Below are 27,396 nucleotides of genomic sequence, written 5' to 3'. Positions count from 1 at the left end.
CATGTGAAATAAAATACTTGAGTGTTTTTTAAATTCCTAGGGGGTAATTTGACAATGACTTTTAAACTTATAAAACTAATGCAGAATATGGGAGGAAAATAAATATTCTTCAGTGTGGTACATGTAAACCCCCACCCCCTTTTTTACCTTCTACCTAAACTGTGTGTCATGGTTAGGAAGAATATTATAGAGTATTCTGAAGTGAAATGACACTTAAATGGACTCTGTTGCAGTGTCTTCTGCTCCAGAAAAGCTAACTTAATAATGCCCTTGGAAAAAGTAAGGGAAATCTTTTTCTAGCAAAATATGTCAAAGCAATTGTCTTCATATATTAAACAGAATTTTCTTTCACTTTAGCTGTACATCCAATTATCTTGAGTTGCGAGATGGAGCTGATTCAAATGCACCAATAATTTCCAAGTTGTGTGGTACCTCTTTGCCCAGAAGTCAGTTGTCCTCAGGAGAGGTGATATATTTGAGATTCCGGTCTGACAACAACTCCACTCATGTGGGATTCAAGGCCAAGTATTCTATAGGTAACACTTTTTATATTCAGTAAGAAAGTAGGGATAGAATAAATACATTAAAACAAAACACACACACAATTATAAAAGAAGTCTTTCCATCTGCCTAATTTTAATGATAGAAATAAGTAAGGAATATAAATGTTTAAAACTGCAAGTCATTAATTTTTACTTTGATTTCCATTTTGAAACACTTTTATAAATTTGAATATTTTGTATTTTGTCCTAACTTGTTTGTGAAAAACACATTAGTCAAATCAAATTCTTGTTTCTTCCTATTATTATGAAATATTTATTATTTTAAATAGCAAAACTCTTTAGTAAATGTTAACTATATTTAAAATAGTGATTTTGAACTCCTCATCATTAACAGATCATTGAGTCGATTTCCCCCCTAAGCCTCTAGTGCCAAATCAGTCAGTAGACAAAAAGCAAAGAGTTCTTCAGTGTTTTGATTTCCTTACCTAAAAAATTCACTATAATATGTCCTGGACATTAACCAAACATATTTGATGCATACAACACTTGGAAAGCCCAGTTGTAATAACATTTAACCTATACCATAGGTTGTTTCATAGCTGATGCAAATTATGTATAACTCAATCTATCACACCTGACTAATGAAAAATAATCGAATAGTAATTTTCAGGCCTTGAGCTACAAGTTACTGGAGTAAAACGTGTATTTGATAGTTAAACTAGAAATGGTCAGCATCACAAAGGAACCACAGCACCCTTCCCAGCTGAAGTTGGACTCAGTCTTCAGAATCCAACACAGGATACTGGGCAGGCCCTATCAATCTATCAGTTGGTTCGTGAAATGAAATGTTATTGCAACTGATAGATTTTACATGGCACCTCAAGAATTAAAGAGATATTACAGAATATGTCCTTCAAATCTTTCAGTCTTTCATTTCCCATTATTGGATTGAACTTGTGCTTTCATTTCTCTGTACATCAATAGTAGATTTCCAATAGTAAGAGAGCACTAACCAAGCATTTTCAGAAGTTTTGAAACTTCAGTTCATGTTCACTTGGCACATAAAAGTTTTCAAATGTGCTGGTGAAATTGTAAAAAATCTATAATAGAATATTGCTCTTTTTTTTGCAGCCCGGTGTGGGGGAACATTGACAGGGCAAAGTGGTGTCATCCAAAGCATCGGATATCCAACACTTGCATATTCAGACGATTTATTATGTGAGTGGCATCTCAGGGGTCCCTCGGGACACTATCTCACCATCCATTTTGAAGACTTTAACCTTCAGAATTCCTCTGGCTGTGAAAAAGACTTTGTTGAGATCTGGGAAAACCATACCTCTGGTCAGTAAAATACGCCTGCTATCTTTGGGGGTGTTTATTTTCACATGTACTCACTCAGCCTCTAAAGATTCCTCACTTCCAAGAAAGGCAAAACTATGTCTGTTCTTGGCAAAGAAGTGCAGCTCAATCAGATGTGGGGAGTGCCAGCCTTTCTCTCCCTCCACACCCATAAACAATGGGTGTCCTGAGCCGCACGTGTCAACCTATAGCTCACCCTGGAGACCACGGAGAGAGCATATTCTTCCAGGGCCATATGTAGTTATTTGAGGGACATTATGTGGAGTAAGGAGAAGAAAGGGTAATGTAGCCTGAAAATAATATGAGATGAACACATGTCACTCTATTTATTCCGACCATTTCTTTAAACAAATGAGCTAGCCTTCCTCATTGTGCTGAGATGCAGTTGCCATGACTAGTTGCCCTTTATCTTACACATCATATATTTGAATATATTTATTTTTATTCATATTTGTCCTGCTTATCTTGACAGAGGTTATCATTTCTTCATCGACAGGGTCTTATCTTTTATTATTTTCTTCGTATGTGCAGAACACCTCCAGTAGAGTTTAAATAAAATCAATTACCTGGACATAGACATACTTACTTATTTGACTCTCACAGGAAATTTACTGGGCAGATACTGTGGAAACATCATTCCTGACAGCGTGGACACGTCTAGCAATGTTGCTTTGGTACGGTTTGTCACAGATGACTCTCTTACTGCCCCAGGATTCAGACTACGGTTTGAATCCAGTCTGGAAGGTAAGTTCATGGATTTATGTAAATATATATATTATTGAGCACCTACACTGGATCGACATTATGCTAAGCACAGATGTTATAGCAATTGGACAAAACACCCCACAAAAAACAAAACTAAAATACCTGACTCCTGTCTTTTTGGACCTTACAGCTTAGTAGAGAGGCAGATGTCAATCAAACAGTCACACTGATAATTGAAAACCACACCTGTGGTCAATGTTATAAAAGAAGGGAACAGAACTAGGAGAGATATAAGGGGACAGGAGTTGTACTACATTCATTTTAAGGAAGTCAGCCCATTAGTCCTACTCAGAATTTGCATTCCAAATTCCCTGACAAACTCAAGTAAAATAAAGATCTTGTCTGGAAAGAAAACAAAGAGGTTAAGTACTTTAGCCTGCTGATTTACCTGACTCTAAGATTACTACATTTATTGGTCTTATATTTCTTGGGCCATGATGATAAAATGCTGTGAACTATCATCCCTGGAAACAAAGGTTAAATATTAATAGGAAATGAATACAAATGTTTTGTCTAAGTCCTTGCATACATATAGTTATGTCATTGGTGGTCATCGGTGCCAATTTAATGCCAGCAGGAATCCTCAATTTGGGTGCAGTGAAGAGGAAACTTTACTGAGTGCAAAACAGCTCAATTGTGATACAGCACAGTGTGAAAACAGCATGGCTGTGAGGCAGCTCTGGATTAGGCAGCCCTGGGGCCAGGCCCCTCTCCAGGGAGACAGCTCTGCTCTGCTCCTGGCTGGACTTCTCCACCCTGTGCTGGTCTGCTCCATTCTGCACTGGTGCGACATCTTTGGTGTTTCAGCTCCAGTCAGGGAAACTCACTCTTAAATAAAAAGGGAAGCTATGGTGCTAGAGGGGAGAGAAGCTGATTTAAATAGACAGAAGTCCCCACTCCTGGTCCCTGATTGGCCCATCCTCATGCAAATGAGGACTCCAAATCTTCACAGTTTGATTGGTCAGAATGGAGCTGCTCTGATTGGTTGGTGAAGAAGCTGATGGAGATAGAACTGGGCAGCTATGATTGGATGGGGAAAGCCTCAGTCCTATTGGTTGAAATAGGATTCTAGGAACTCCCTTATAAGGGCTGGCTCAGATGGCGGGAACACAGTGCAGGTACAGTTCAGTGCGAGCTTCTCCCTGAAGTGCAGTTTTCATAAGAGTTCCCCGTGTAGAAGTGGCTGCTAGGCTTTGTTCTTTATATTTGAGCCAAGTTAGCCACCACGAGCTCTTCTTAGTAGGTATCTTCTTCCTCAGAATCCACATAAATAGGGCAATAATTTTGTCAAATATGAGAATGGGAAGAGAAACCACTTTAATTTTGAGGACATTCTTTATAGAAAGGGTCATTTGGTTTCATTGGAAATCCTTTTTTCTTCCTCCTTCAGAATGTGGTGGAGATCTACAGGGCCCTACTGGAACATTTACTTCTCCCAACTACCCTAACCCAAATCCTCATGGCCGGATCTGTGAGTGGAGAATCACTGTGCAGGAAGGAAGGCAGGTCACACTAACTTTTAACAACCTGAGGCTGGAAGCTCATCCGTCCTGCAGCAGCGAGCGTGTGACAGTAAGTGTCCCGTGCAGTCAGGGATATTATATTCCGTTAGTTAAGGAGTTCATTGTCTCATAAATCATAGTCGGGAAACTAGGTCAGGAATATTCCCGTTGTACAACTGTATCTCAGACAAACTCTCAGTATTTTAGACAGGACAAAATCTCAATAAACTGCCACAATATTTGTAAAAGCTGTTTTAAGAGGCTATTAGTTATCACAACATACATCAGGGCCATTGGTAGGATAAAATTTAAGAGCAAATGGGCAAAATGGAGTAAACAGAGAAATTAAGCCTATAGGTAACACATGGCTGAATGGGACTAGTCACAGAACAACCCACCACCTCAAGTTTTAAGCAGATGAGTATTTCTTTTTTTTTTTTTAAATATATTTTATTGATTTTTTACAGAGAGGAAAGGAGAGAGATAGAGAGTTAGAAACATCGATGAGAGAGAAACATCGATCAGCTGCCTCCTGCACATCTCCTACTGGGGATGTGCCCGCAACCCAGGTACATGCCCTTGACCGGAATCGAACCTGGGACCTTTCAGTCCGCAGGCCGACGCTCTATCCACTGAGCCAAACCGGTTTTGGCATGATGAGTATTTCTGTATAACACCGTTCTATGCCAGAGGTACTGAGTGACCCCTTTGAGAGGCCATGGCTGCTTGTCCTCCATGTAGCTCAAATGCTTTGAAATATAGCCTCAATTTTTTTTTTACCTTCCCTTAGCAAAAAACAAAAGTAAGATCCATGAGTGTGAAAGGAGATTATTAATTGTGAAATGACAGATCTATATGCATAGAATGTATGGATTGTAGATTAATATAAGTATATTTTCCTACCCAACTTGTCCTTTCTTTAGGCTTTGTTATCTCAGTAAATAATAATTCCAAACTTCTGATTGCTCAGGTCAAAAACCTTGATGTCTGTTTTGGATACCTTTCTCTCACACCTTATGTTACATCCATAAGCAAGTACCATTGGCTGTATGTTTTTAAAAGATCCAGAATCTAACTACTTTTCATCATATCCATTATTATTACTATCACCACTCACTTAGATTTATTTTAATAACTTCCACCCTGTCTCCCTGCATTCTCAACACAGCAGCCAGGGTGATAGCTTTAAATGCAAATCATATCATGTTGCTTTCATTGAAAATCTTCTAATGGAAAATCCCAAATCCTTATAATAGACCACTGGCCCTACATTACTTTTGCCCCTTTGCCCCTTCCTTTCCTACCTCTGCACCTTATCTCACACTCCCTCCCCCTTTTGCTCACTGGCCTCTTTTAAGTTCATTGAATATGCTAAGAATCCCCTCCTGGATCCCCCCCCCCCCCCCCCCCCCCGCCCACACACACACACTCTCCCAACTCACTTTGCATGCACTACTGCCTTTGTCTAGATGGCTGCCCAGTCCATTCTTTCACTTCACTGAGGTCTCTGCTCAAATGATTTGATCCATGAGGCCTACACCAAGCACCCCATATTCAATAAACCTCATCGTGGCCTCTTCGTTTCCCTCTATTATTGCTTTCACAGCACTTCAGACCACCTGATATTCCACATTTATTTGCTTCCTGCTAATTGTCTGCTCCCCCAACCAGGATGCGAGCTCCATTAGGACACGCACTTGGCCTCCTTCAATGCCCAATGCACAGTGCCTGGCACATAAGAAGGACAAAAGTTGTTGAATGAATAAATAGAAGTACTACCATTAAAAACAAGCCACTTTTTGTTTTCCATTTAATTGTCTCCTGTTGGATAGTGAGTTTCAAAAATATGAAACATCTTTGTATGTATCTATCACTTTTTGTTACTCCAAAATGATTACATTCAAGCTTAAAATTTTGCCAAGTTCTGCTATCTGAAAAAAAGTACCATATTTCATAAATTCATTTGTATACTAATTTTAATCTATTTTTTCTGATTACAAATACAATGGATGCTTATTGACCAAAATTAGGAGAGTTCAGAAAAATAAAAAATATAAAATACTTGGAATTCTATACACTCATTAAAATTTTGACGTGTATGCTGGGGTTTTTTTCCTTTGAAATGGTTTTCATAGTTGAGATCAAATTGAATATAATGATTATTAAGAATCTTACCAACAGAATATCTACATGCCCTGCAGGAAAGATAATATGAATAATTCTAGTTTTAGAACTCAAATAATTACAATAAAAGTCACAGTGATAGCCACAAATTCTGAATTATGCTTTGTCATTTCCCCATCTCTGAATCATATATGCCAAAGGCATCCACTCTCAACTCTGTTGTCTACTTCTTGAGGAATTTCTGTCATTATTTAAAAATAATATTCCTATTCTGCTACTTCTTTATTTTGAAGTCTTATACATTATCTCTTTACCCCCAGCTATGGATGATGAGATTTAGCTCTCTTCACAAACCAGCCCCTACCACCACCACAAATGCACACAGTGGTGTGCACATTTCACATACTCCCCCAACTTCCTCCAAAAATACTTAGATCACAGATTTTGTTTGAATTGTTATTTAATGTTTACATTATTATGATTATGTAAATGCCATTAGCAATGAAGCCAGGTAGTGTACTATGATAGCGTTTGCTTTTGTTATTTGTAATAATACTAGTAGTGCCCTTTGTTTATTTCTTGGTTTTCTATGTATCTATCACTAATTCTTCCACACATTTTCCACTCCAGACATATGTCCCCACCTTATACAATAAAGTAAGCAATATCCTAGCAATAGCCCTCCTTGAGCCTTGTTCTACAAGCCTGATGCCAGCTGTCATGTTGGGATTTTCCTTCACCAAATGTCCTAGTCCCTTCCTTTCTCTCCTGGGCTGGAGGCCTGGCTGAATGACATGTGCATTTCCCTTTTTTGGTTAAGTTTCTCCGTTTAGTGAGGCATATGCTCTTGCAGCTTCTTAAGGAAGTGGAGATGAGTGACAAAGGTTTAAGAATGTGTATACCTAGAATTGTGCTTACTTTATCTTTAGTCTTTGAATATATTACATATTTGAATATATTACATATTTTAAAATATCATGTGTTCAATATATTAGTATTAATATATGAATATATTAATCATAATTTTGAAGTATTTTTCTCTTTTTGTGGTCAATTTCTTTTAAGTTCCTGTTTCCTATTTACATATATTAGTCTCTGCTTCTGCCATGTTTCCCTAAATGTCTGGTAACCTTGGCTGTTCATTTCTATCTAATAATGAAGTACCAAACGCCTAATGGGAAGCTCTGTGTGCATGACTGGGGTTGTATATTTGTGTGCTTCATGGGAGGTGACAAGTGGGGAGATGGCTATTTAATTAGAGGAAACTACAGCTGTCATATCTATAGGTCATTTCTCCTGGGGAGGTTAAAACTCCAACAAAGAAACACCTTCGGAATTAATTTCTAAATTTTTAATCTGATGTCCACATTCCTTTCCTTTGCAATATATTTTTATAGATTCGAGGTTTGTTTTGTTTGCTCTTCACTCTACTCCAAACAAGGGGATGTGGCTTCCCTTTGCTCACCCTTTATTTATTTGAGAACTTCTCAAAGAGAAAAGAAAAAAAAAAAAAAGAAGAAAGAAGCGGGGAGGGAGAGAGGGGCTCGGGAGAGAGGAAGAAAAGAAAGGAGCTAAATTTAATAATCAATTATAGTAAATAAAAAAGCTTATATTTTTGTGATGGAGTACATTCTCTTTTTCCATAGCTATTAGTGTCATTTTCTGGCACATTATTTCTAATTGTGAACCATTCAAATCCTTTCTAAAAAAAAGAAAAAAGGAATGTCAAACAATCACTCATTCAATTATTGTGTAGTTACTTCTGGATTGTCCTTGAACTGTAAAAACCAGGAATGCCAAATCATACTTTGCCAATTATTATAAATACTAGAGGGCCGGTGCACAAAAATTTGTGCACTCGGCTGGGGCGGGGGGGTCCCTCAGCCTGGCTTGTGCCCTCTCGCAGTCTGGGACCCCTCGGGAGATAATGACCTGCTGGCTTAGGCCTGCTCCCGGGTGGCAGAGGGCAGGCCCAATCCCTAGGTGCAGCCCCTGGTCGGGCTCAGAGCAGGGCTGATTGGGGAGTTGGGGCACCACCCCCTGTCATGCACAGAGCAGGGCGGATTAGGAGGTTGCGATGCCACCCTCAGTCACGCACAGGGTAGGGCCGATTGGGGGGTTGGGGCACTGCCCCCTGTCACACTCAAGGCAGGGTCAATGGGGAGGTTGCGGCGCCACCCCCTGTCATGCACAGAGCAGGGCCGATCAGGGGGTTGAGGAGCTCCCCCCTGTCACTCACAGAGTAGGGCCGATAGGGGAGTTGGGGCACCGCCCCCTGTCACACACAGAGCAGGGCGGATCAGGGGGTTGGGGCGCCGCCACTGTCACACTCAGGGCAGGGCCGATGGGGAGGTTATGGCTCTACCCTGTCACACACAGAACAGGGCCTGTCGGGGGGGGGAGGGTGGGGGCGCCGCACCCTGTTACACACAGAGCAGGGCTGATCAGAGGGTTGGGGCGCCGCACCCTGTCACACACAGAGCCGCAGGGCAATCAGGGGGTTGGGGAGCTCCCCCCTATCAGGCACAGAGCAGGGCCGATCAGGGGGTTGGGGCGCCTTCCCCTGTCATGAACAGAGCAGGGCGGATAGGGAGGTTGTGGCCCCGCCTCCTGTCACACACAGAGCCACAGGGCGATCAGGGGGTTTGGGTGCTGCCCCCTGTCACGCTGATCCCGGTGCCGGGAGGCCTCGCAGCTCCACTGATTCCGGTGCTGGGAGGTATATTACCCTTTTACTATATAGGATAGAGGCCTGATGCACGAGTGGGGGCCAGCTGGTTTTCCCTGAAGGGTGTCCTGGATCAGGGTGGGGGTCCCCACTGGGGTGCCTGGCCAGCCTGGATGAGGGGATGATAGCTGTTTTCAGGCTGGCGGGTGACTGAAGCTCCCAACCGCTCCTTTTTTTCTTTTTTTTTTTTTTATTCTGGGCCAGCTTTTTAGCTCTGAGGCTTGGCTCCAGCTCTGAGGCCTCGGCTGCTTAAAGCAGGTATCTGGTTTGTTTGGGTTATATAATCAAAACACTGTTTCAACTCCAGCTCTGAGATCCCGGCTGGCTGAAAGCAGGTTTCTGGGGTTTTGTTTAGCTTCTATATTTGTAACAATGTTTCAAACTGCAAGCTCAGAGGCAGGCAGCAGGCGGGGAACATTGGAGTCCTCCGTCACTGAAGCAAGCAAGCCTCATGTTCGCTTCAAGCTGCCTGGCTGCTGGCCGCCATCTTGGCTGGCAGTTAATTTGCATATCACCCTGATTAGCCAATGGGAAGGGTAGCCAAGTGACACCAATTTGCATGTTTCTCTTTTATTAGTGTAGATGTGCATAACTAGAGTTATTGTTTAATATGTTGGAGTCACCGATATGCTAATCAACTTTTTAAAATTCGAATTAGTAAGAGAATGGAAGCTTGAATCTATTAGTAATTAGGAAAGAAAAACTGATAATGAGATTGACTTTTTAAATTACTTTTCAAGGCATTTAAAATATTTGATTTCATTCTTTACATCATCAGAGACAAACATTTCAGCCTTCATCCTAAATATCAAAGGTCCTGGTGCATTGTTATGAAAAACTGCCCAGCAGTGAACTCTATGAACTGAGATGTAAGCATGTTGGCATATCTACTTTACATTTAGAGCACAGTTTCCTGTTGCAAAGAGTATAGCAGTTTTTCATTTGTCACCACATGGCAGGAGGGCATTGCAGCCGTATTTTCATTTAGTGAAATGACCCTGAGGCCACAAAATGTGCTCTGGGTGACATAGTGGTTTGTGGCAGTGGGCTAGGAGCCGGAATTGTTCATTCATTTTATCACAGAGTTTCCTTAGAAGGAATTGTGTCTGGGCTGGAAATATAACCTCCTAAAAAGTACTCAGTAAGATGGACTGTGTGTCTAAAGGTTAAACTGTTTTTCTAACAGGTGTTCAATGGCATTAGAAGTAACTCACCCGTGCTCGGGAAGCTATGTAGCAGTGTGAATATAAGTGATGAGATCAAATCTTCAGGAAATACAATGAAAGTCATTTATTTCACCGATGGGTCCAGGCCATATGGAGGCTTCAGTGCTTCCTACACATCCAGTGAAGATGCAGGTAATACAGGGTGTTCTAAATACATATGCTTGCAGATGTCCCCGCAACTACTGCCCACAGCAGCAGAGCCATCTACTTCAACTTCAGTGATTAAAGTTACAGCAAGGATCTTCTACATAGACAGACATGCATAACCAGATAGAAAACCCATGATGGATAAGAATTTAAAAAATAAAAATTCCGTTGGTTTTGGAAAGAAGACTGCCATTGTGAATTAAAACTTTAAAAAATGCTGTTAGAAGAGGTGCTAGCTCAATTCCATGATTATAGCTGGTTTTCAGTCCCACAGTCCTCTGTCATTCTTTTGTGCTAGGAGACCATCTTCCTTTTGGATAGAAGGTAATTCCCTTCCAGAAAGTATCTACATTAATTTAAGACAGAGATAGTTTACTGTTTCTTAGTAATCCATCCTTATACACATTTCCAGCGTTAATGAATGGGGAGTTCACATTTGACGTAGAGTACAGTGGGGCCTTGACTTACGAGTTTAATTCGTTCCGTGATGGAGCTCGTAACTCAAATTACTCGTATGTCAAATCTTAAAGTGAACGAGTGAGACACGTGATGCTGGGCTGATGTTGTGGCGTTCACTGTGACGTTCGCTGCGCCAACTAGCGGTGGGGTATCTGAAGCTTTCTCGTAACCCAAATTTTAGCTCGCAATTCAAAGCAAAATATCGGCCTAGAGACGGCTCATATCTCAAAGAACTCGTCAGTCGGGACACTCATAAGTCAAAGCCCCACTGTATTTGCAAATTAAGCAGGGTATGGCCTTTCTAGTCTAAATATCCTCCTACTCTCTGGATTTATGTTATTATTTAAGAGGTTTTAAATTTAGAAAAATTTGAACTACATATTAAAAGACTTTAAGTTTTTGATATATGAAGTCTTTATTTCCTATTTAAAGGGTCAATTTATTGGCACTATAATGTTATATGATCTGTTTGATCCAATTAAATTATTGGATCAAGTGGAGAATTGCTAATTAGAAGCCATTGGGACCACCGTTATATTTCAGTATTCCTCTAAATTAAATATTAATGAGCAGTAGGCCCCAAATGAGGAGATATTGATGCAGAGCCAAACCCTACCCACTTATTCTTCACCTACAGGAAAATAAAGAAACTGCTAATTTTTGCAAATATTTTGTTCTAAACCCACAGAAAGTTCTTCCATAGTTTGCATGCAAGAGCCAGCTGTTTACCCACAGACTTGACTTCACCTAGAAAAGAAAAATAAAAGTAAAAATGTTGCTGCTGTTATGTTACTGATTGTTCCTATATTGTTTGTGTCTTCTGTTATGGCATGAGTTTTACTATTTTCTCTGTTGCCTTTTGTGTCTTTAGTGTGTGGTGGGGCCCTTACCAATTCCCCGGAAGGAAACTTTACTTCTCCTGGCTATAATGGAGTCAGCAATTATTCAAGAAACCTAAACTGTGAATGGACTCTCAGCAATCCAAATCAGGGAAATTCATCCATTTACATTCATTTTGAGAATTTTTACCTAGAAAGTCACCAAGACTGTCAGTTTGATGTCCTAGAGTTCCGAGTGGGTGAGTCCAATTGGATCATGTTCTTCTATTTATCCACAGTATTCTTCTTATGCCTGGAGACCACCCAGGATGAGAGGAACCGGATGGCTGTAATATATGCACATAGGGTCCAAAAGAGTGTTGGTCAGCAGAGCCATAATTCAGTGTGCGCCCAGCTGAGGAACACGTGCCCTATGAGCAATGAGAGAGATGAATCTGTGTTCATAACCAGACCATGTGGTTCAACTGATGAGAGATTCTGGTTTGTCTTTGCTCTCTTAATGCGTTCAGGTGGCCCCTTCACTGTAACCCAGGACTCCAGACTCCTTTCCTCAGAGACTGGAACATAAAATTGTCAGTATCAGTGGTGTACTGAACTTACAAGAGTGATAAAAGCAGCTGTGGAAGTCTACTTAGGCCTTAGAGGTCAAAAGAAGTTTCGAAATACACCAGATGGAGAAGCACCTGGAAGTCATTTGAGGAATCATCCCCAGAGTGGTCAAGTTTGTCTTTGATTTCAGGATAGAAAAGGGTTGAGGTGTACTTGGTAAACCACAATTCTCTTACGGATGTTTAAATATCTTCATCCATGAAAGATGAATGCATGTTAGTTCTTTCCCATAGTCAAGGCATACATTATCCATTGATATTCTTTTCTGGGTTAAAAAAACAAACAACAAATAAAGAAGGAAAGGAACATTGTAGACCATCTATTTTGTCCAAGGTTCACCAAGTTCCATGTTATTGCAAAATGTAAAGAAAAATAGGCTGAAAGCAGCAAGAACTAATGTAGTTTGCTGGTGGCAATGTTCTGGGGCAACTTGAGGAATCAATGGTGGGTTTGAGAACATGGAAGATAGCATTTTCTAGAAGGAGAATTAGATAAAATCTATGGTCATAGACCAACTACCTCAGCAGGAGAACCATCTGGGCTTCCCAAGATAGACAAATCTAGAGGAGGCTTATGAGAGAAATGGATGTTGTAGTTTGAGAATGTTCTCCATGTAATTCTGGTAAACCCTCACCACTGCCACCTGGCTCAAAGCCACTGGCTCATAGAATCACAAAAAAGCAGTTAAATGCAATCTCTCTACTCCCCCAGTTTACAGACAGTGAAAATACTATCTTTTGTTGACTTATAAGATCAGTGATTTTTTTGACTCAAAAAACAGAGAGCAGATCAGTGTGAGTGCTATAGGTGCACTATAAATGTTAATTACATTTCTGTGAAAAGTAATCTTCATAAAATATTCAGCTCCAGTGTGATAGTTCTTGGTCTGAGTACTAATACCTTTTGTTTTAGTTTATTAAATTCAGTGAAGAAATCATTGAAATATTAGGCACTTACCTTATTTATTTATTTATTTTAAGAATATAGGAGACTTTAGTAACACTATCAAGCAACATGACCTAATTGACATTTTACGGAATGCTTCACCAAATCACAACCAAATACACATTCTTCTCAAGGGCACATGAAACATTTACCACATTGATTTCTAGATTTAGTATAATCCCAATCAAAATCTCAGGCAATTTGGGATATCTACAAACTAATTCAAATACAACTAGAATAGCCAAAACAACTTTTAAAAAGCACAAAATTAGAGAACATATACTAATTTATTTCAAAACTTACTGTAAATCTATAGGAATAAAAACAGTAAAGCTATATTGTGAAAACAATATAGTATTGGAAAAAGTCTAGATATACAGTTCAATGTAACAGAACAGCACAGATTCGCCTACAAAAATAAGGACATTTGAATTTGGACAAAAGCACAAAGGCAATTCAATGGGGGAAAATCCCCTTTTCAAATAATGTGCTAGAGCAAATAGACCTCTATATGCAGAAAGAGAGCGAGAACTTCAACCCATTCCTCACATTATATACAACACTTAAGATGTATGATAAATTTAAATTTAAATCTAAAACTACAAAACTTCCAGAAGAAAAATTCTTTGTAATCTTGGTTAGGCAATGTGTTCTTAATTACAACACTAAAATCATTTTTAAAAATGGTAAATTGGACTTCATCAAAACCAAAACTTTTGCTCTGTGAATTACACTAAGAGAATGAAAGGATAAGGAGAAGATATTTGCTAATTATATCGAACTCAATAAGAAAACAAATAAAACACTGGGTGAAATAATTAAATTGATATTTTTATCAAAGAAGAAATACAAACAGCAAAGGGAAAAAAGCTCAACCTCATTAGTCATTAGATAAATTCTAATTAACATCACAATAAGACATTAGAAAGTTAAAATTTAAAAACACACACATACTAACAATACCAAATGCTAGTGAGAACACAGAGCAACCTGAATATTCATACATTGCCGATAATAACGAAATGGTGCATCCACTTTAGAAAACATTTCCTACAAAAATTAAAAATGCATTACTATATAAGACAGTGATCACACTTCTAGGTATTTAGCCAAGAGAAATTTAAACTGTGTTCACATCCAAACTTTATACAAAAGCTTATAGCAAATGTAAAAACTTCATATTTTCCTGATGCCTCAACATCCTCACAAACAGGCTGTGAGCAACCCGCCCAGGTGACCAGGTGAACCAGAGTGATAAGGCCGTCCCTGCCACAAGCTCCCCTTCTCGCCCTCCCCTGACCGTGGCCTGGTGACATTCAAATGCACCAGGGAAATCCCTCACACCTTTGGTTGCATTCTCCACCTTGACCCCCAATAAAGTCACTTGCTCACAGGTCTTCACTCTCTCTGGGCTCCCCACTTGCCTGTTGAGCCAGCTCCCTGGGCACTTCTCTCAAAAGATCCCTTGCCCGCCTCTTCTAGGACCGTCTCTACGCAGTCTCCACTTTCTGTCCTTGGTTGTCAGGTTCTCTCTAGCCAGTCTTCAGGTGACTATTCAGGATGGTTTTTCTGTATTTTAGTTGTAATTCCAGTTTGGTCCTGGGAGAGTGTCAGTGTAGCTTCCATTTAACCAGCCGCCATTTTGGAACTCTTATCACTTTTATCTTAATCACGTATTTTGTCCCTGTTGTTTTATATTTCTTATTCCCTAAAAAAAGAGGAATCCTTGACTTCACCTAGAAAAAAATGAAACCAGTAAAACATTCCATCTAGTTTCATCTCTGTTTAGATATGCTAAAATAATTATGAAAATATAAATTAGAATAAAATGGCATCTATATTAGAGAAAGAGGTCTCTACCAAAAATATATATATATACATTTTTTATTTTTACCCTGCTGGAGGGACTCTTTCTTTTGCAGTTGACAAAGATGGGAAGGAAATTTTTGAAATGTCTGCTATTAAATAATTTAAACATGTGTCATGAATACCTTGAAATGTTGTTATTATTGATTCTTACTGAATTCAGTTAAAATCTATATAAGTAATGGCACTTGGTGTGATATTTTGTTCAGGTAATGCTGATGGGCCTCTGATATGGAGACTTTGTGGACCTATAGCATCTACAGTGCCATTGGTTATACCTTATTCTCAGATATGGATACACTTTGTCACCAATGAACGTGTTGAACATACTGGATTCCATGCAGAGTATTTCTTTACAGGTAAGACTTCTGATTAAGCTCTCAAACTCTGGCAATAAAATAATAGATAAAAATTTTCATAATAGTTTCTGTAAAGATCACATATATATTTTGTTAGATTTATTTCTAGGTTGCTATTGGTTTTGTTGCCAATGTCAATAAGACATTCTAAATTACATTTTCTGTTTGGTTTTTGCTGATATCTAGGAATTTTAAATTTTTTTACATTGATATTTAGCACAGAGATCTTGCTATACTTTCATTAGTTTTAGTATTTTGTCTATAATTTTCTTTGTTTTTTTTTCTGTGTAAACCATCATATCTTCTGCAACTAATAGTGCTTTATTTTCAGCCCCAATATTTTATTTCTTTTTCTTATATTTCATTAGCTAAGCCATTATCATAATTTTGAATGGAAGAGATGATAACATCTCTTTTTTTACCCTAATGTCAGTGCCTATGATATTTCATTGTTAAATATATTGGTTGTTCTTGGGTTTTCAATAAATACTCCTTGTCAGAATAAAGTAAGTTTTTTAAATTCTTAATATATGAAAAGTTGTTTGCTCTTTTCTTTTTTTCTGTGAATGGGTATATAAGATTTTATCAAATAATTCTGCATCTATTGAGGTGGTTCTATTTTTCCCCTTTAATATGTTAATGTAATAAATTATATTGAAAGATTTTTTTCTCTTGTTAAACCGTTCTTTGATTTCCAGGATAAACCCAATCCAGAAATAAATCTAACATGGTCATGGTGTATGTTTTAAACATATTACTGGATATTATTTGCTAATGTTTTGTGTTGGATTTGTATCTGTGACATTCATTTTAATGCCTGAAAATTTCACCCAATACAGGCAGGACTCCTGTTGTTTCTTTGGACCATTAAAGTTTTTCTAGCTCCTTTTCACCAACATGGCAGTTCTTTTAGATTCCCAACTCTCAACTCCATTCCTTGGTTTTGTGGAGGTGCAAGGCCATGTATTCTCTTGCTGTCTGGTCATCAAAACCTTAGACCCCAATCCCTGAGGCCATATCTTGGTCCTGTATTCTCTCAGACTAATGCAACTTCAGTTTGAGATTACCCCTCAGAATTTGAGTACACTTATTGTTTGCAGATTTGGGAGATCCCCTTTCTTTCCATTATGTTTGGATATTAATCAAAAGGTTTTGGTTATGGTTTTATCTAACATCTTTTTTGTTACAATCAAATGGTTGATTGGGAGGAGTGAGATTGATTACTCAATCAACCATCTTGTCAGTTTATTTTTCTTTATTAAATTAAAATAAAGAAGTCAGACTTCAGGAAGCAGTATTATTTGTATAAAACATCATACCATGCTATGCTTATTAAGTGTATCTGTTCTTCAAATTGCTATACTAATGTGTACTGTGAAAGCTTACTATAAACATATATGTTTATTAACAGGTGACAAAGTCTTTAATTATAGCACTAATCATATTTTTTTCACTGGCCTAGTTTTTTCAAGAAAGGCAATGTTATTTACTTTGTCTCTAGTACATTTACTCTCAGTTAGACACACACCTAATTATTCTCCATTTATGGTAGAGCCTGTTTTCACTGTGTGATTCTGTATATGGCATTCTGTGTATTTCTAATCTTTAACCCAGTTTTACTTTGCTTTTACCCAATTTCACATATTTATTCATTTATTGTATTTTTAAATCATAAAATATGACAGTTTTAAGTATTACTTTGCCTTGGATTTGCAGGTATTTTTTTCCTATCTTATTTAGAATGTCACAAATCTAATTTCAGACTGCGGTGGAATACAAACAGGTGAGAGTGGAGTGATCGCAAGCCCCAACTATCCAGCTTCGTATGACAGCTTGACCCACTGTGCTTGGTTGTTGGAAGTCCCACAAGGTGACACCATCACTGTGAGTTCAGATGCCTGAGTAAATTACTCCTGAGACCATTAGAACTACAATAGCATGTCCTGTGTGGGAACAGAGTTCCTTTAATAAGTAAATATTAGGCTTTGATCTTGCAATCAGATCATTTTCTCCCTAAAATTCTCTCATTTGAGTATATACATTGACATCTATAAGTTTACAAGTAATGAAAGATGAACTCTCATTTTCCAGCATTGCAGAAGTCTACATAGGAGATAATTCTGCACCTGGAGAGCCGTGTGTTCATGTTCTTGATCTGCTTGCCATCCTGGCCCAGGGCACTGAGGAGGTCCTTAGTGCTCCAGTTTGGAGAGAACTATCCCTTCTCACAATTTCCAAGAGAAACTTCAATAGGAAAAAGAGAGGAGGGCAGGGGACAATTAAATAAGAGACAGAAATATTAAATTGTATAAATTAAGACAAAATAAAATGATTTGGGGGTCCTTACCCCACTCTAGGTAGATAAACTCACAACTGGCTTATAAAATAATAAGAGTGCCTCATTATTGCTTCTCTCTTCTGCAGCTTACGTTTAGTGACTTTGACATTGAAGGCCATAGCACCTGTGCTTGGGACTCTGTCACTGTCAGGAATGGTGGTTCTCCTGGATCACCCATCATAGGACACTACTGTGGAACGTCAAGCCCCAGTCCAATCCAGTCTGGCTCTAACCAGCTGGTGGTGATTTTCAATTCAGACCATTCGGTGCAAAATGGTGGATTTTATGCTACATGGAGCATGCATACTTTAGGTAAAAGAAACATTCTCTGCACTTACTGTCATTTTTCATTGAGTTATTTAAAAAAATTTAATAACGAATTCAACAAGTATATATTTTGTAACTACTCTCTGTAAGACTAAATTCTAAACGTGTCATCTCATGAAGCAGCCCTGCAAGGAAGACACAATACCAATACATATTTTTTTCTCTTTTGCACAGGCGGAAATCTAGGATACATGGGTTAAGCATTTGCCTAGGTCATATAGTGAATAATCACTGGAGTCAGGATTTGAATAAAGACAGTGGAGCCCAGAAACTTTGATCTTAACACTTCACCATTCTACCTCCATAGCCACAGAATCACATGTAATTTAATATATTTGGAGCCTGGAGGAGGACTGATGAGTGGTGAGCTGATGGCAGGAAGAGAAGAGTCTACCTCATGAAGAGCCTGGGCTTCCATATTACCCCTTAAACAGGGGGCGGGTGGGGGGGGGGGGCTATTGAAGAGTGCTGAGCAACAAAGTCACAAGATAAGATTCGTGATTTAAGAATGAATGCTCTGCCTGTAGTACATGGCAAATAATCATACATATGATTTCAAAGGATGTAACTTTTGTGTATATACTAGTAAGATATGAAGTTCCCAGAAAATATAAGAACTTGCATTGGAGACTTTAATCCGGATTTCTTTAAAGCCTGCAATGTCACACACACACAGGGCAATTCTTTCCAGGAGAGTCAGTTATCATGAAGATCTTTATGAAATGAGTCACATTTTCCCTCATTAAACCACTGGTTACTGTTGAAATCAGAGGGGAGTTTTAGATGAACCACTGATTTTCCAAGGGTTTAAAAGCAGAAGATTCAGGGAATGTTCTTTAATTTGACTTCATTTTGTCTTGAGTCCCTACTTTTTTCTTTTGTCATGTCTTACCAGTGAGTATGTATTTCAATAGTATAAAATAATTCTAGATTTTCCTTTATGTCAATCTATGTAATTAATTTTCATCTATCAGTGCTTTAATATAATGAATCATGGTGCTTAATGGAATAATTTTCCCATCCTCAAAATCATTTGCTCCAGTCCTGTGTGTTAGAGTTAAATTACAAATGACTATAGACTTGTATTCTCATGTGTTAGTGGTAATAAAATACAGAATTTGGAATTGCTGGGCCACAATGGTTATATAGCCTCACAGGAGTAAAGCATATTGATATCATTTGAAGACAGAATAGAAGTCCATCCTCTTTATGACAAGGATTAGAGTTCTCAGTTGAGTTCATAGGGGTATAACAAAACAGCAACAGCTGACGCTTCCTGTGGATTCAATGCACCTTACATTCATTGAGTGTTCTCGTATACCTGCCCCAAAGGCCAGTGACTCATAAAAAAGGAAAAATGAGCTGAATCTCATATTTAGAAATGTGTTTTATCTGAAAGTCTTGGTTTATCAAAATTGTTATTTTCCTCACAAATTAATGACTTTTTTCCATGACACTTTTTAAGGCTGTGGTGGAATACTTCACTCAGACAACGGTACAATCAGATCCCCTCACTGGCCTCAGAATTTTCCTGAGAACAGCAGATGTTCCTGGACAGTCATTACTCACGAAAGTAATCACTTGGAAATCAGCTTTGACAATAACTTCCTAATCCCCAGTGGTGATGGACAGTGTCATTACAGCTTTGTGAAGGTCAGTGGGCTTGTTTATTTAATTGAAGCAGAACTGGTTTTGTGAATATAAACATTTAGAATAGAAATGACTCATTGCCTCTTAAAGCAAGGAAAGGACAATTTTGCTCCTTGGATTTCTTGAATTAAAAAGTAAGAAATCTCATCCTGGCTGGATGGCTCAGTTGGTTAGAGTGTCGTCCTATACACCAAAAGATTGGGGATTTGATCCCAGGTCAGGGCACATAGGGGAGGCAGTTGATTGATGTTTCTCTCACACATCAATGTTTTTCTCTATTTCCCTTCTTCTCTCTCTAAAAATCAATGAAAACAGGGGAGATTTTTTAAAAAGTGAGAAATCTCAACTATTAGGAGTTAAACTTTGAACCACAACTCATGTTGCCATGTGACTTTTCATTTGCTAATACATAAGCAAAGTAACTTAAAGAGATTCTTTTCTGGACTTTTTAAATTCTCATAAACATGAATGGTTCTTCCTTCCTATAGAATTTAAAAAGAGAGGCCAGATTTTGTTTGTTTCTTTCTTTCTTTCAAAAAATATTTTTATTGATTTCAGCGAGGAAGAAAGAGGGAGTGATAGAAACATCAATGATGAGAGAGAATCATTGATCAGCTGCCTCCTGCACCCCCCTCCCTTACTCAGAATGGAGCCCACAACCTGGGCATGTGTCTTTGACCAGAATTGAACCTGGAACCCTTCAGTCCACAGGCCGACACTCAATCCACCGAGCCAAACCTGCTGGGGCTGTTTGTTTCTTAGTGTCTCTCTCTCTTTCCTCCCTCCCCCCGCCTCCGGGACAAAGTGAATGTAAGGCTCCATTGTAGACAGCATTTAAAGTATGCCATAAAAATCACATAACCTAGAGAGGTGGCTAGTGCAACCTTCACTTTGACCTTAAGAGACCACAAGCTGAAAAGACCATGAGACAGGCCCATGTAAAATCATGACAGTGTGGCAGCCAATAAGGCTGTCTTACACATACTGCTCATGTGGCACTGACCTCACTTTTCATTGACTATGATGACTGTATTATAAATTCATTCCATCTGTGCTCTTTTGCATCTTATATGTTTTATCTCTAATAGGCAGGCTAGGCCTTTTAGTGGAAAGAACAGCAGCCTTAAGTTCACATTAGCCTTGACTCTACTCATATCTCTTGCATTTACCACCTGCATGTTGCTCTGTGAATTAATTAAATGTTTGAACTTTAAATTACTCAACCATAAAATAAAGAGCACAAGTCCTACTTTAGTAGGATTGTTTAAGCATTAGAGGCAATATGATATAATAACCTAGTGTTCAGTACTTGGAATATAATACCACCTAATACATAAAAGTGACTTGTATTGTTAATCTTATTATTACATTGTCTCTCAAATTATGTTTTATATCTAATTAATCTATGCTTACTGTTTAAATAAGAATCCCATACTTATATAAAACATATACATAATCAAATGCATTTAATATACACTTTTCCTAACTGCTTTTTTCATGAAACAAATGAACTCTTTCCCTCATGGACTGAGTCACCATCTAATGCATAGATGTAAGACTGGAAAGTTCTTTAATTATAAAAATGGATCTCAAAAATTGCCGAGGCCCATTTTTCCTCTGGACAGACTGGGAGTCCCTGTGACAGCAGACCAGGCCAGCACCACCAGGGGCAGGGGCAGGGGCAAGTCAGAACCCTGCCCAACTGAGTGGCCTGGGGGAGCACTCCTACTCCTGCCGCCCTGAGACTCTTGTTTCTGACAATGGATACACAGATTGGTAGGCAGAACCAGCAAGAATAACCCACCTTTAGCAAGCAAACTTAAACCTCACACCGTATACAAAAATTTACTCAAAATAGACCATAGACTGTAAAATATATAGCTATAAACTTTCAGGGAAAAAATAGCAGATCTTCAGGATCTAGAGGTAGGTGAAAAGCTCCTAGACTAAATATAAACAGAATGATTCATAAAAAGGTAATTAATGAATTTTATCTCATCAAAAGTAAAAATGTGTTGCTTGTGAATGCCTCTGTGCAGAGGATGAAAAGACAGGCTACAGACTGGGAGAAAAGATTCGCAAGCCGTGTGTCTGGCAACCGACTACTATTTAGAAAATACACACAACTCTCAAACCCAACAATAAGAATGGAAAATTTCAACTAGCATATGAGGAAAAGATATGAACAGATATTTCACCAAAGACAATATATACATGATAAATAAACACATAGAAAGATATTCAACATCACTAGCTGCTAGGGAAAATGCCAATTAAAGCCACAATGAGATATTGCTATTCACCTCTCAAAATGGCTAAAATTAAAAACAGTGACAAACACCAAATCCTGCAAAGGAGTGGAAAGCTGTGTCACTTATCCATTGCTGGTGGGACAGCCACTCTGAAAAATAGTTTGGCAGTTTCTTATGCAACGAAACCTACACTTACCGTAAGATCTAGCAATTTCACTTTGGGCATTTATCCCAGAGTAATGCAAACTGTATTTACACAAAAACCTGTATATCAATGTTCATAGAAGCTTTATTTGTAATAGCCCCAAACTAGAATCAGTGCAAATGTCCTTCAACAGTTGAATGGTTAAATGAACTTTAGTACATACACACCATGGAATACAATCCTCCATAAAAAAAGACTATTGACAGACTAACAATTTAAACAAATCACCAGGGAGTTTTGCTAAGTGAAAAAAAAAACACCAATCTCAAAAGGTTACATAATCTATTGTTCCATTTATATAATGTTTTGGAAATGGCAATATTTTGAGAATGGAGGACAGAGAACCAGAGGTCAGAGAGGAGGGGTGTAGATGTCAATTGTGTGGTTTTACTGGTAAAAGGGCAACTGTAGGGATCCTCATGGTGTTGGAGCTGTTGAAAGTGGTGGCACAGACCTTATCTATATATATAAAAGGCTAATATGCTAAGTATCCTTCCATCTGTCTGACTGGTTGCTATGATGTGCACTGACCACCAGGGGGCAGATGCTCAACGCAGGAGCTGTGCAGTTGCAATGACTTGGCAGTGGCGGTTCTCGGGTGACGCACCCCAAAACCAGAGAGGAGGGAGCCCAATTCCTCACAGGCCGCACGATTCCAACTTCGGCCGTGGGTTATGTTGTTCCTGGGGCACTGTCAGCCCCAAATCTCGTTTACTGCACACTTGGGTTTGCGTTCCACACCCTGTACAATAGCAATTTTTCAGAGTGCCATCTCGCACTCCGGGACCTCTCAGGGGATGTCGGAGAGCAGGTTTCAGCCGATCCCCACAGGCCAAGGGACACCACTTGCTGGAGAGACCCCACTCACTCTGCAGATGCCTTTCGAGCCATGGAGCTACCCCAGGTGCAGCCAGCCAGGGAGGGACTTCAGGAGGTTGGCTCCAGGACATGTCAGGCCCATCTCACCCAGTCCCACCCCACCAGCCACCTTCTAATTAATTTCCTTTCAATATGCACGAATCTGTGCACTGGGCCATTAGTATATAACTAAATATATACACACAAGCATAAATACAAGTAAAACTGGGAAACTGAGCAAGATTGCTGGATTTTATTGATGTAAATATTTTTATACTATAGTTTTTTGGGATATCAAAATTAGGGGAAACTGGAAACTATGTACAGGGACTTCTATATTATATATCTTACAACCAGATGTGAATCTGGAGTAATCTCAATAAACATTAATTTTTTTAAAAAAGTTACTTGAATGATAAGATATCACTTAGAACCAGGATGAGTTATAGAAAAACTTAAGTCAAAAAGTTTTTGACCTGATGACAAAATCATAGCATTTTGTAGATCCAATATAGGTTGATGAGTCCTGGGTCATTTAGCCAATGACATGAATTCTTGACTGAAAAGGCAGAAATGAATACTTAATAACTCTTTACCATTATTAGCATTACAATATTTATGGTCATGGACCAAAAGGTGCACCTGTCAGATCCATAATTAATGACTTCAGAAAGGTATCAGCACATGAGTATTCTTGAAGTTCTTCATTAAAGAACTTCCTTATTAAAAGTTAGTTCCTATCACTTTGCCTTTTAATAATGTTTGTAAAAGTAGTATATGTATTAGTAAATCATGTTTATAATTTTACAAAATATAGAGAGAAAACTTCTGTAGACTGTTTCCCTGGATAATTAAAGGGGAAAATTAAAAAATATTAAAAGGGATATTAGGGGAAAAGTTAGTGTGCATTTCTTTCTTGACACATTTTTAAAATTTTTAAAATATAATTTACATTTAATATTACTTTGTGTTATTTGTGTACAGTGTAGTAGTTAGACAATCATATACTTTACAAAGTGTTCTGGTATTTCCAGTACCCACCTGACACCATACGTAGTTATTATAATATTACTAGAGGCCCGGTGCACAAAAATTTGTGCACTCCGGGGGGGAGAGGGGGTCCCTCAGCCCATCCTCTCCCCTCTCGCAGTCTGGGACCCCTCAGGAGATAATGACCTGCTGGCTTAGGCCTGCTCCCAAGTGGCAGAGGGCAGGCCCAATCCCTAGGTGCAGCCCCTGGTCGGGCTCAGAGCAGGGCCGATTGGGGAGTTGAGGTGCTGCCCCCTGTCATGCACAGAGCAGGGAAGATCGGGAGGTTGCGATGCCACCCCTAGTCATGCTCAGGGTACAGCCGATTGGGGGATTGGGGCACCGCCCCCTGTCACACTCAAGGCAGGGTCGATAGGGAAGTTGCGGCGCCACACCCTGTCACGCACAGAGCAGGGCCCATCAGGGGAGTTGGGGCTCCGGACCCTGTCACACACAGAGCAGGGCCGATCAGGGGGTTGATGAGCTCCCCCCTGTCACTCACAGAGTAGGGCCAATAGAGGAGTTGGGGCGCTGCCCCCTGTCACACACAGAGCAGGGCCCATCAGGGGGTTGGGGAGCTCCCCCCGTCACACACAGAGCAGGGCCCATCAGGGGTTTGAGGAGCTCCCCCCTGTCACACACAGAGCAGGGCCCATCAGGGGGTTGAGGAGCTCCCCCCTGTCACTCACAGAGTAGAGCCGATAGGAGAGTTGGGGCACCGCCCTCCATCACCCACAAAGCAGGGCCGATCAGGGGGTTGGGGTGCCGCCACTGTCACACTCAAGGCAGGGCCGATGGGGAGGTTATGGCTTTACCCTGTTACACACAGAGCAGGGCCCGTGGAGGGGGGGTTGAGGCGCCGCCCTCTATCACCCACAGAGCAGGGCCGATCAGGGGGATAGGGCGCTACACCCTGTCACACACAGAACTGCAGGGAGATCAGAGGGTTGGGGAGCTCCCCGCTATCAGGCACGGAGCAGGGCCGATCAGGGGGTTGGGGCGCCTTCCCCTGTCATGAACAGAGGAGGGCGGATAGGGAGGTTGTGGCCCCACCCCCATCACACACAGAGCCGCAGGGCGATCAGGGGGTTTGGGCACTGCCCCATCACGCTGATCCCGGTGCCGGGAGGCATATTACCCTTTTACTATATAGAATAGAGGCCTGGTGCACGGTGGGGGCCAGCTGGTTTGCCCTTAAAGGTGTCCTAGATCAGGGTGGGGGTCCCCACTGGGGTGCCTGGCCAGTCTGGCTGAGGGGCTGAGGGCCGTTTTCAGGCTGGCGGGTGACTGAAGCGCCCAACTGTTCCTTTTTTTCTTTTTGTTTCTTTTTATTCTGGGCTAGCTTTAGCTCTGAGGCCTTGGTTGCTGAAAGGACGTTCCTGGCCTTTGTTTACCTTCTGTTTGATACAATGTTGCGGTCCGGCTGGCTGAAGCCTAGCTGACTAACGCAGGTTTCTGGGGTTTTGTTTAGCTTCTATATTTGCAACATAGTTGCTTAGAGTTGCAGCTGAGAGGCCGGCAAGTCAGGTGGGGAACTTTGGAGTCCACCGTCACTGGAGCCAGCAAGCCTCCCTGTTCGCTTCAGTGCATGGCTGCCGGCCGCCATCTTGGCTGGCAGTTAATTTGCATATTGCCCTGATTAGCCAATGGGAAGGGTAGCGGATGTATGGCTAATTACCATGTTTCTCTTCTATTAGATAGGATTGAGTATATTCCCTATGTTGTATTTTCACCCCCATGACTATTTTGTAACTACCAGTTTGTACTTCTAAATCCCTTCACATTTTTTACCTAGTCCCCAATCCCTCTGGCAACTATCAGTCTGTTCTCTATATTTATCAGTCTGTTTCAATTTTGTTTGTTCATTTTTTAAATTGATTTTTAGAGAGAGAGAGAGGAAGGAAGAAGGAGAGAAACAGAAACATCGATGTGAGAGCAGAACATCGATCTGCTGCCTCCTGCATCCCTCTACTTGGGATTGAGCCTACCACATGGGCATATACCCAAGTAATACTCTATTATATATATACTAGAGGCCCGGTGCATAAAATTCGTGCATGGGTAGGGTCCTGAGGCCTGGCTGGTGATAAGAGCTGATATATGGGGCAACCAGGGAGCAATTGGGCCCCCGCTTCCACCTGCCTTGGCCTGGCACCGCCCACTCACCTGCTCCACCATCCCACCACGGTCCCACTCTTGTCAGGACCCATTGGGGCCAGCAGCACCTTCACTGCTGCCTGCTGCCAGCACCATGTGGCCAACACCCACCACATTCCATGCCGCCCCCTGGTGGTCAGTGCACGTCTAACTACTGGTCGGTCAAACTCTCGCCTGTGGGGACAATTTGCATATTAGCCTTTTATATCCACTCGTTTATTGACATAGTAGTGCACATTACTGTTCTCCCTCTCTCTCTCTCTCTCTCTCTCTCTCTCTCTCTCTCTCTCTCTCTCCCTCTCTCTCTCTCTCTCTCCCTAGCTCAGCTACCTAGATCAGGTCAACTAGAAGAAGGCAAGAAGAAACTGAGTAGTGATTGAGTTTTTAAAAATTACTATCTAGCTACTCTTGAAAGAGTAAAAAATCAGATATGCTATTAAAATGCAGCTTAAAATATTGCTCTCAAAATCAAATATTTCAGATTTGCATGCAGTTTATTTGCTATAGTATTATGTTTAGGTCGATATATACCTTAGAGCCATTGTTTTCCAGCATAGGCACATTAAGATATTGACAGGAAAACCTTGAGCATTAAGTTGTGTTTGTGTCTTTGCTAGGTGTGGGCAGGAACTGAGGAGATGGACAAAGCCCTGTTAGCCACGAGCTGTGGGAATGTGGCTCCCGGTGCCATCATCACTCCAAGAAATGCATTCACGGCTGTGTTCCAGTCTCAGGAGGCCCCAGCCCCGGGCTTCTCTGCCTCCTTTGTAAGCCGTAAGTAACACCAAACACCAAACTGAGAGGTCCTCGAAAGGGTGTGGCTGCCACAGGCAGGCCTGGGGAAGAGTGGGAGACTGCGCCGGGGTTGGCTGGAACTGGGGGTCCCTGGGGGGCAGTGTGGCTTGGTCACCTAATCCTGAAAGTTCCTCCATCCTTCAAAAACCAGTGAGAATGGAACTGAACTCAATGGTAGGTCCATCGAGAAATGCTGTAAAAGGCCTGAGAGTCATTAACACATCCAAAAAGAAGCCTAACATCTGGAGTGCACGAGAATTTGGCAGGAGCTCAGGAGGTTGATAATTAGTAGATGACCAGGTCCCTGACATGTGGCACATTGACTGCCTGCATTTGAAGTCACCTGGGCCTTTC

General features: G+C 40.4%; 1 protein-coding gene across 1 annotated transcript in view; it reads left to right on the top strand.

Annotated features, from left to right (window-relative positions):
* Positions 1 to 27,396, top strand: part of CUBN (cubilin) — a 296,326-nt gene that overhangs the window by 195,798 nt on the left and 73,132 nt on the right. The window contains exons 45-55 of the mRNA XM_070408021.1: positions 358 to 536; positions 1,635 to 1,844; positions 2,466 to 2,606; positions 4,018 to 4,199; positions 10,168 to 10,339; positions 11,685 to 11,891; positions 15,282 to 15,431; positions 17,194 to 17,315; positions 17,856 to 18,081; positions 19,562 to 19,749; positions 26,865 to 27,021. Coding sequence (XP_070264122.1) covers positions 358 to 536; positions 1,635 to 1,844; positions 2,466 to 2,606; positions 4,018 to 4,199; positions 10,168 to 10,339; positions 11,685 to 11,891; positions 15,282 to 15,431; positions 17,194 to 17,315; positions 17,856 to 18,081; positions 19,562 to 19,749; positions 26,865 to 27,021 — 1,934 coding nt within the window. The remainder of the gene's footprint in view (positions 1 to 357; positions 537 to 1,634; positions 1,845 to 2,465; positions 2,607 to 4,017; positions 4,200 to 10,167; positions 10,340 to 11,684; positions 11,892 to 15,281; positions 15,432 to 17,193; positions 17,316 to 17,855; positions 18,082 to 19,561; positions 19,750 to 26,864; positions 27,022 to 27,396) is intronic.

The sequence above is a fragment of the Myotis yumanensis genome, unplaced genomic scaffold (genome assembly GCF_028538775.1).
Source record: "Myotis yumanensis isolate MYYU_CA2020_CCGP unplaced genomic scaffold, mMyoYum1.0.hap1 SCAF_1, whole genome shotgun sequence".
In the NCBI taxonomy this organism is placed as follows: Eukaryota; Metazoa; Chordata; class Mammalia; order Chiroptera; family Vespertilionidae; genus Myotis; species Myotis yumanensis.
Note: the sequence above shows the minus strand (reverse complement) of the source record. Positions and strands in the feature narration are given on the sequence as shown.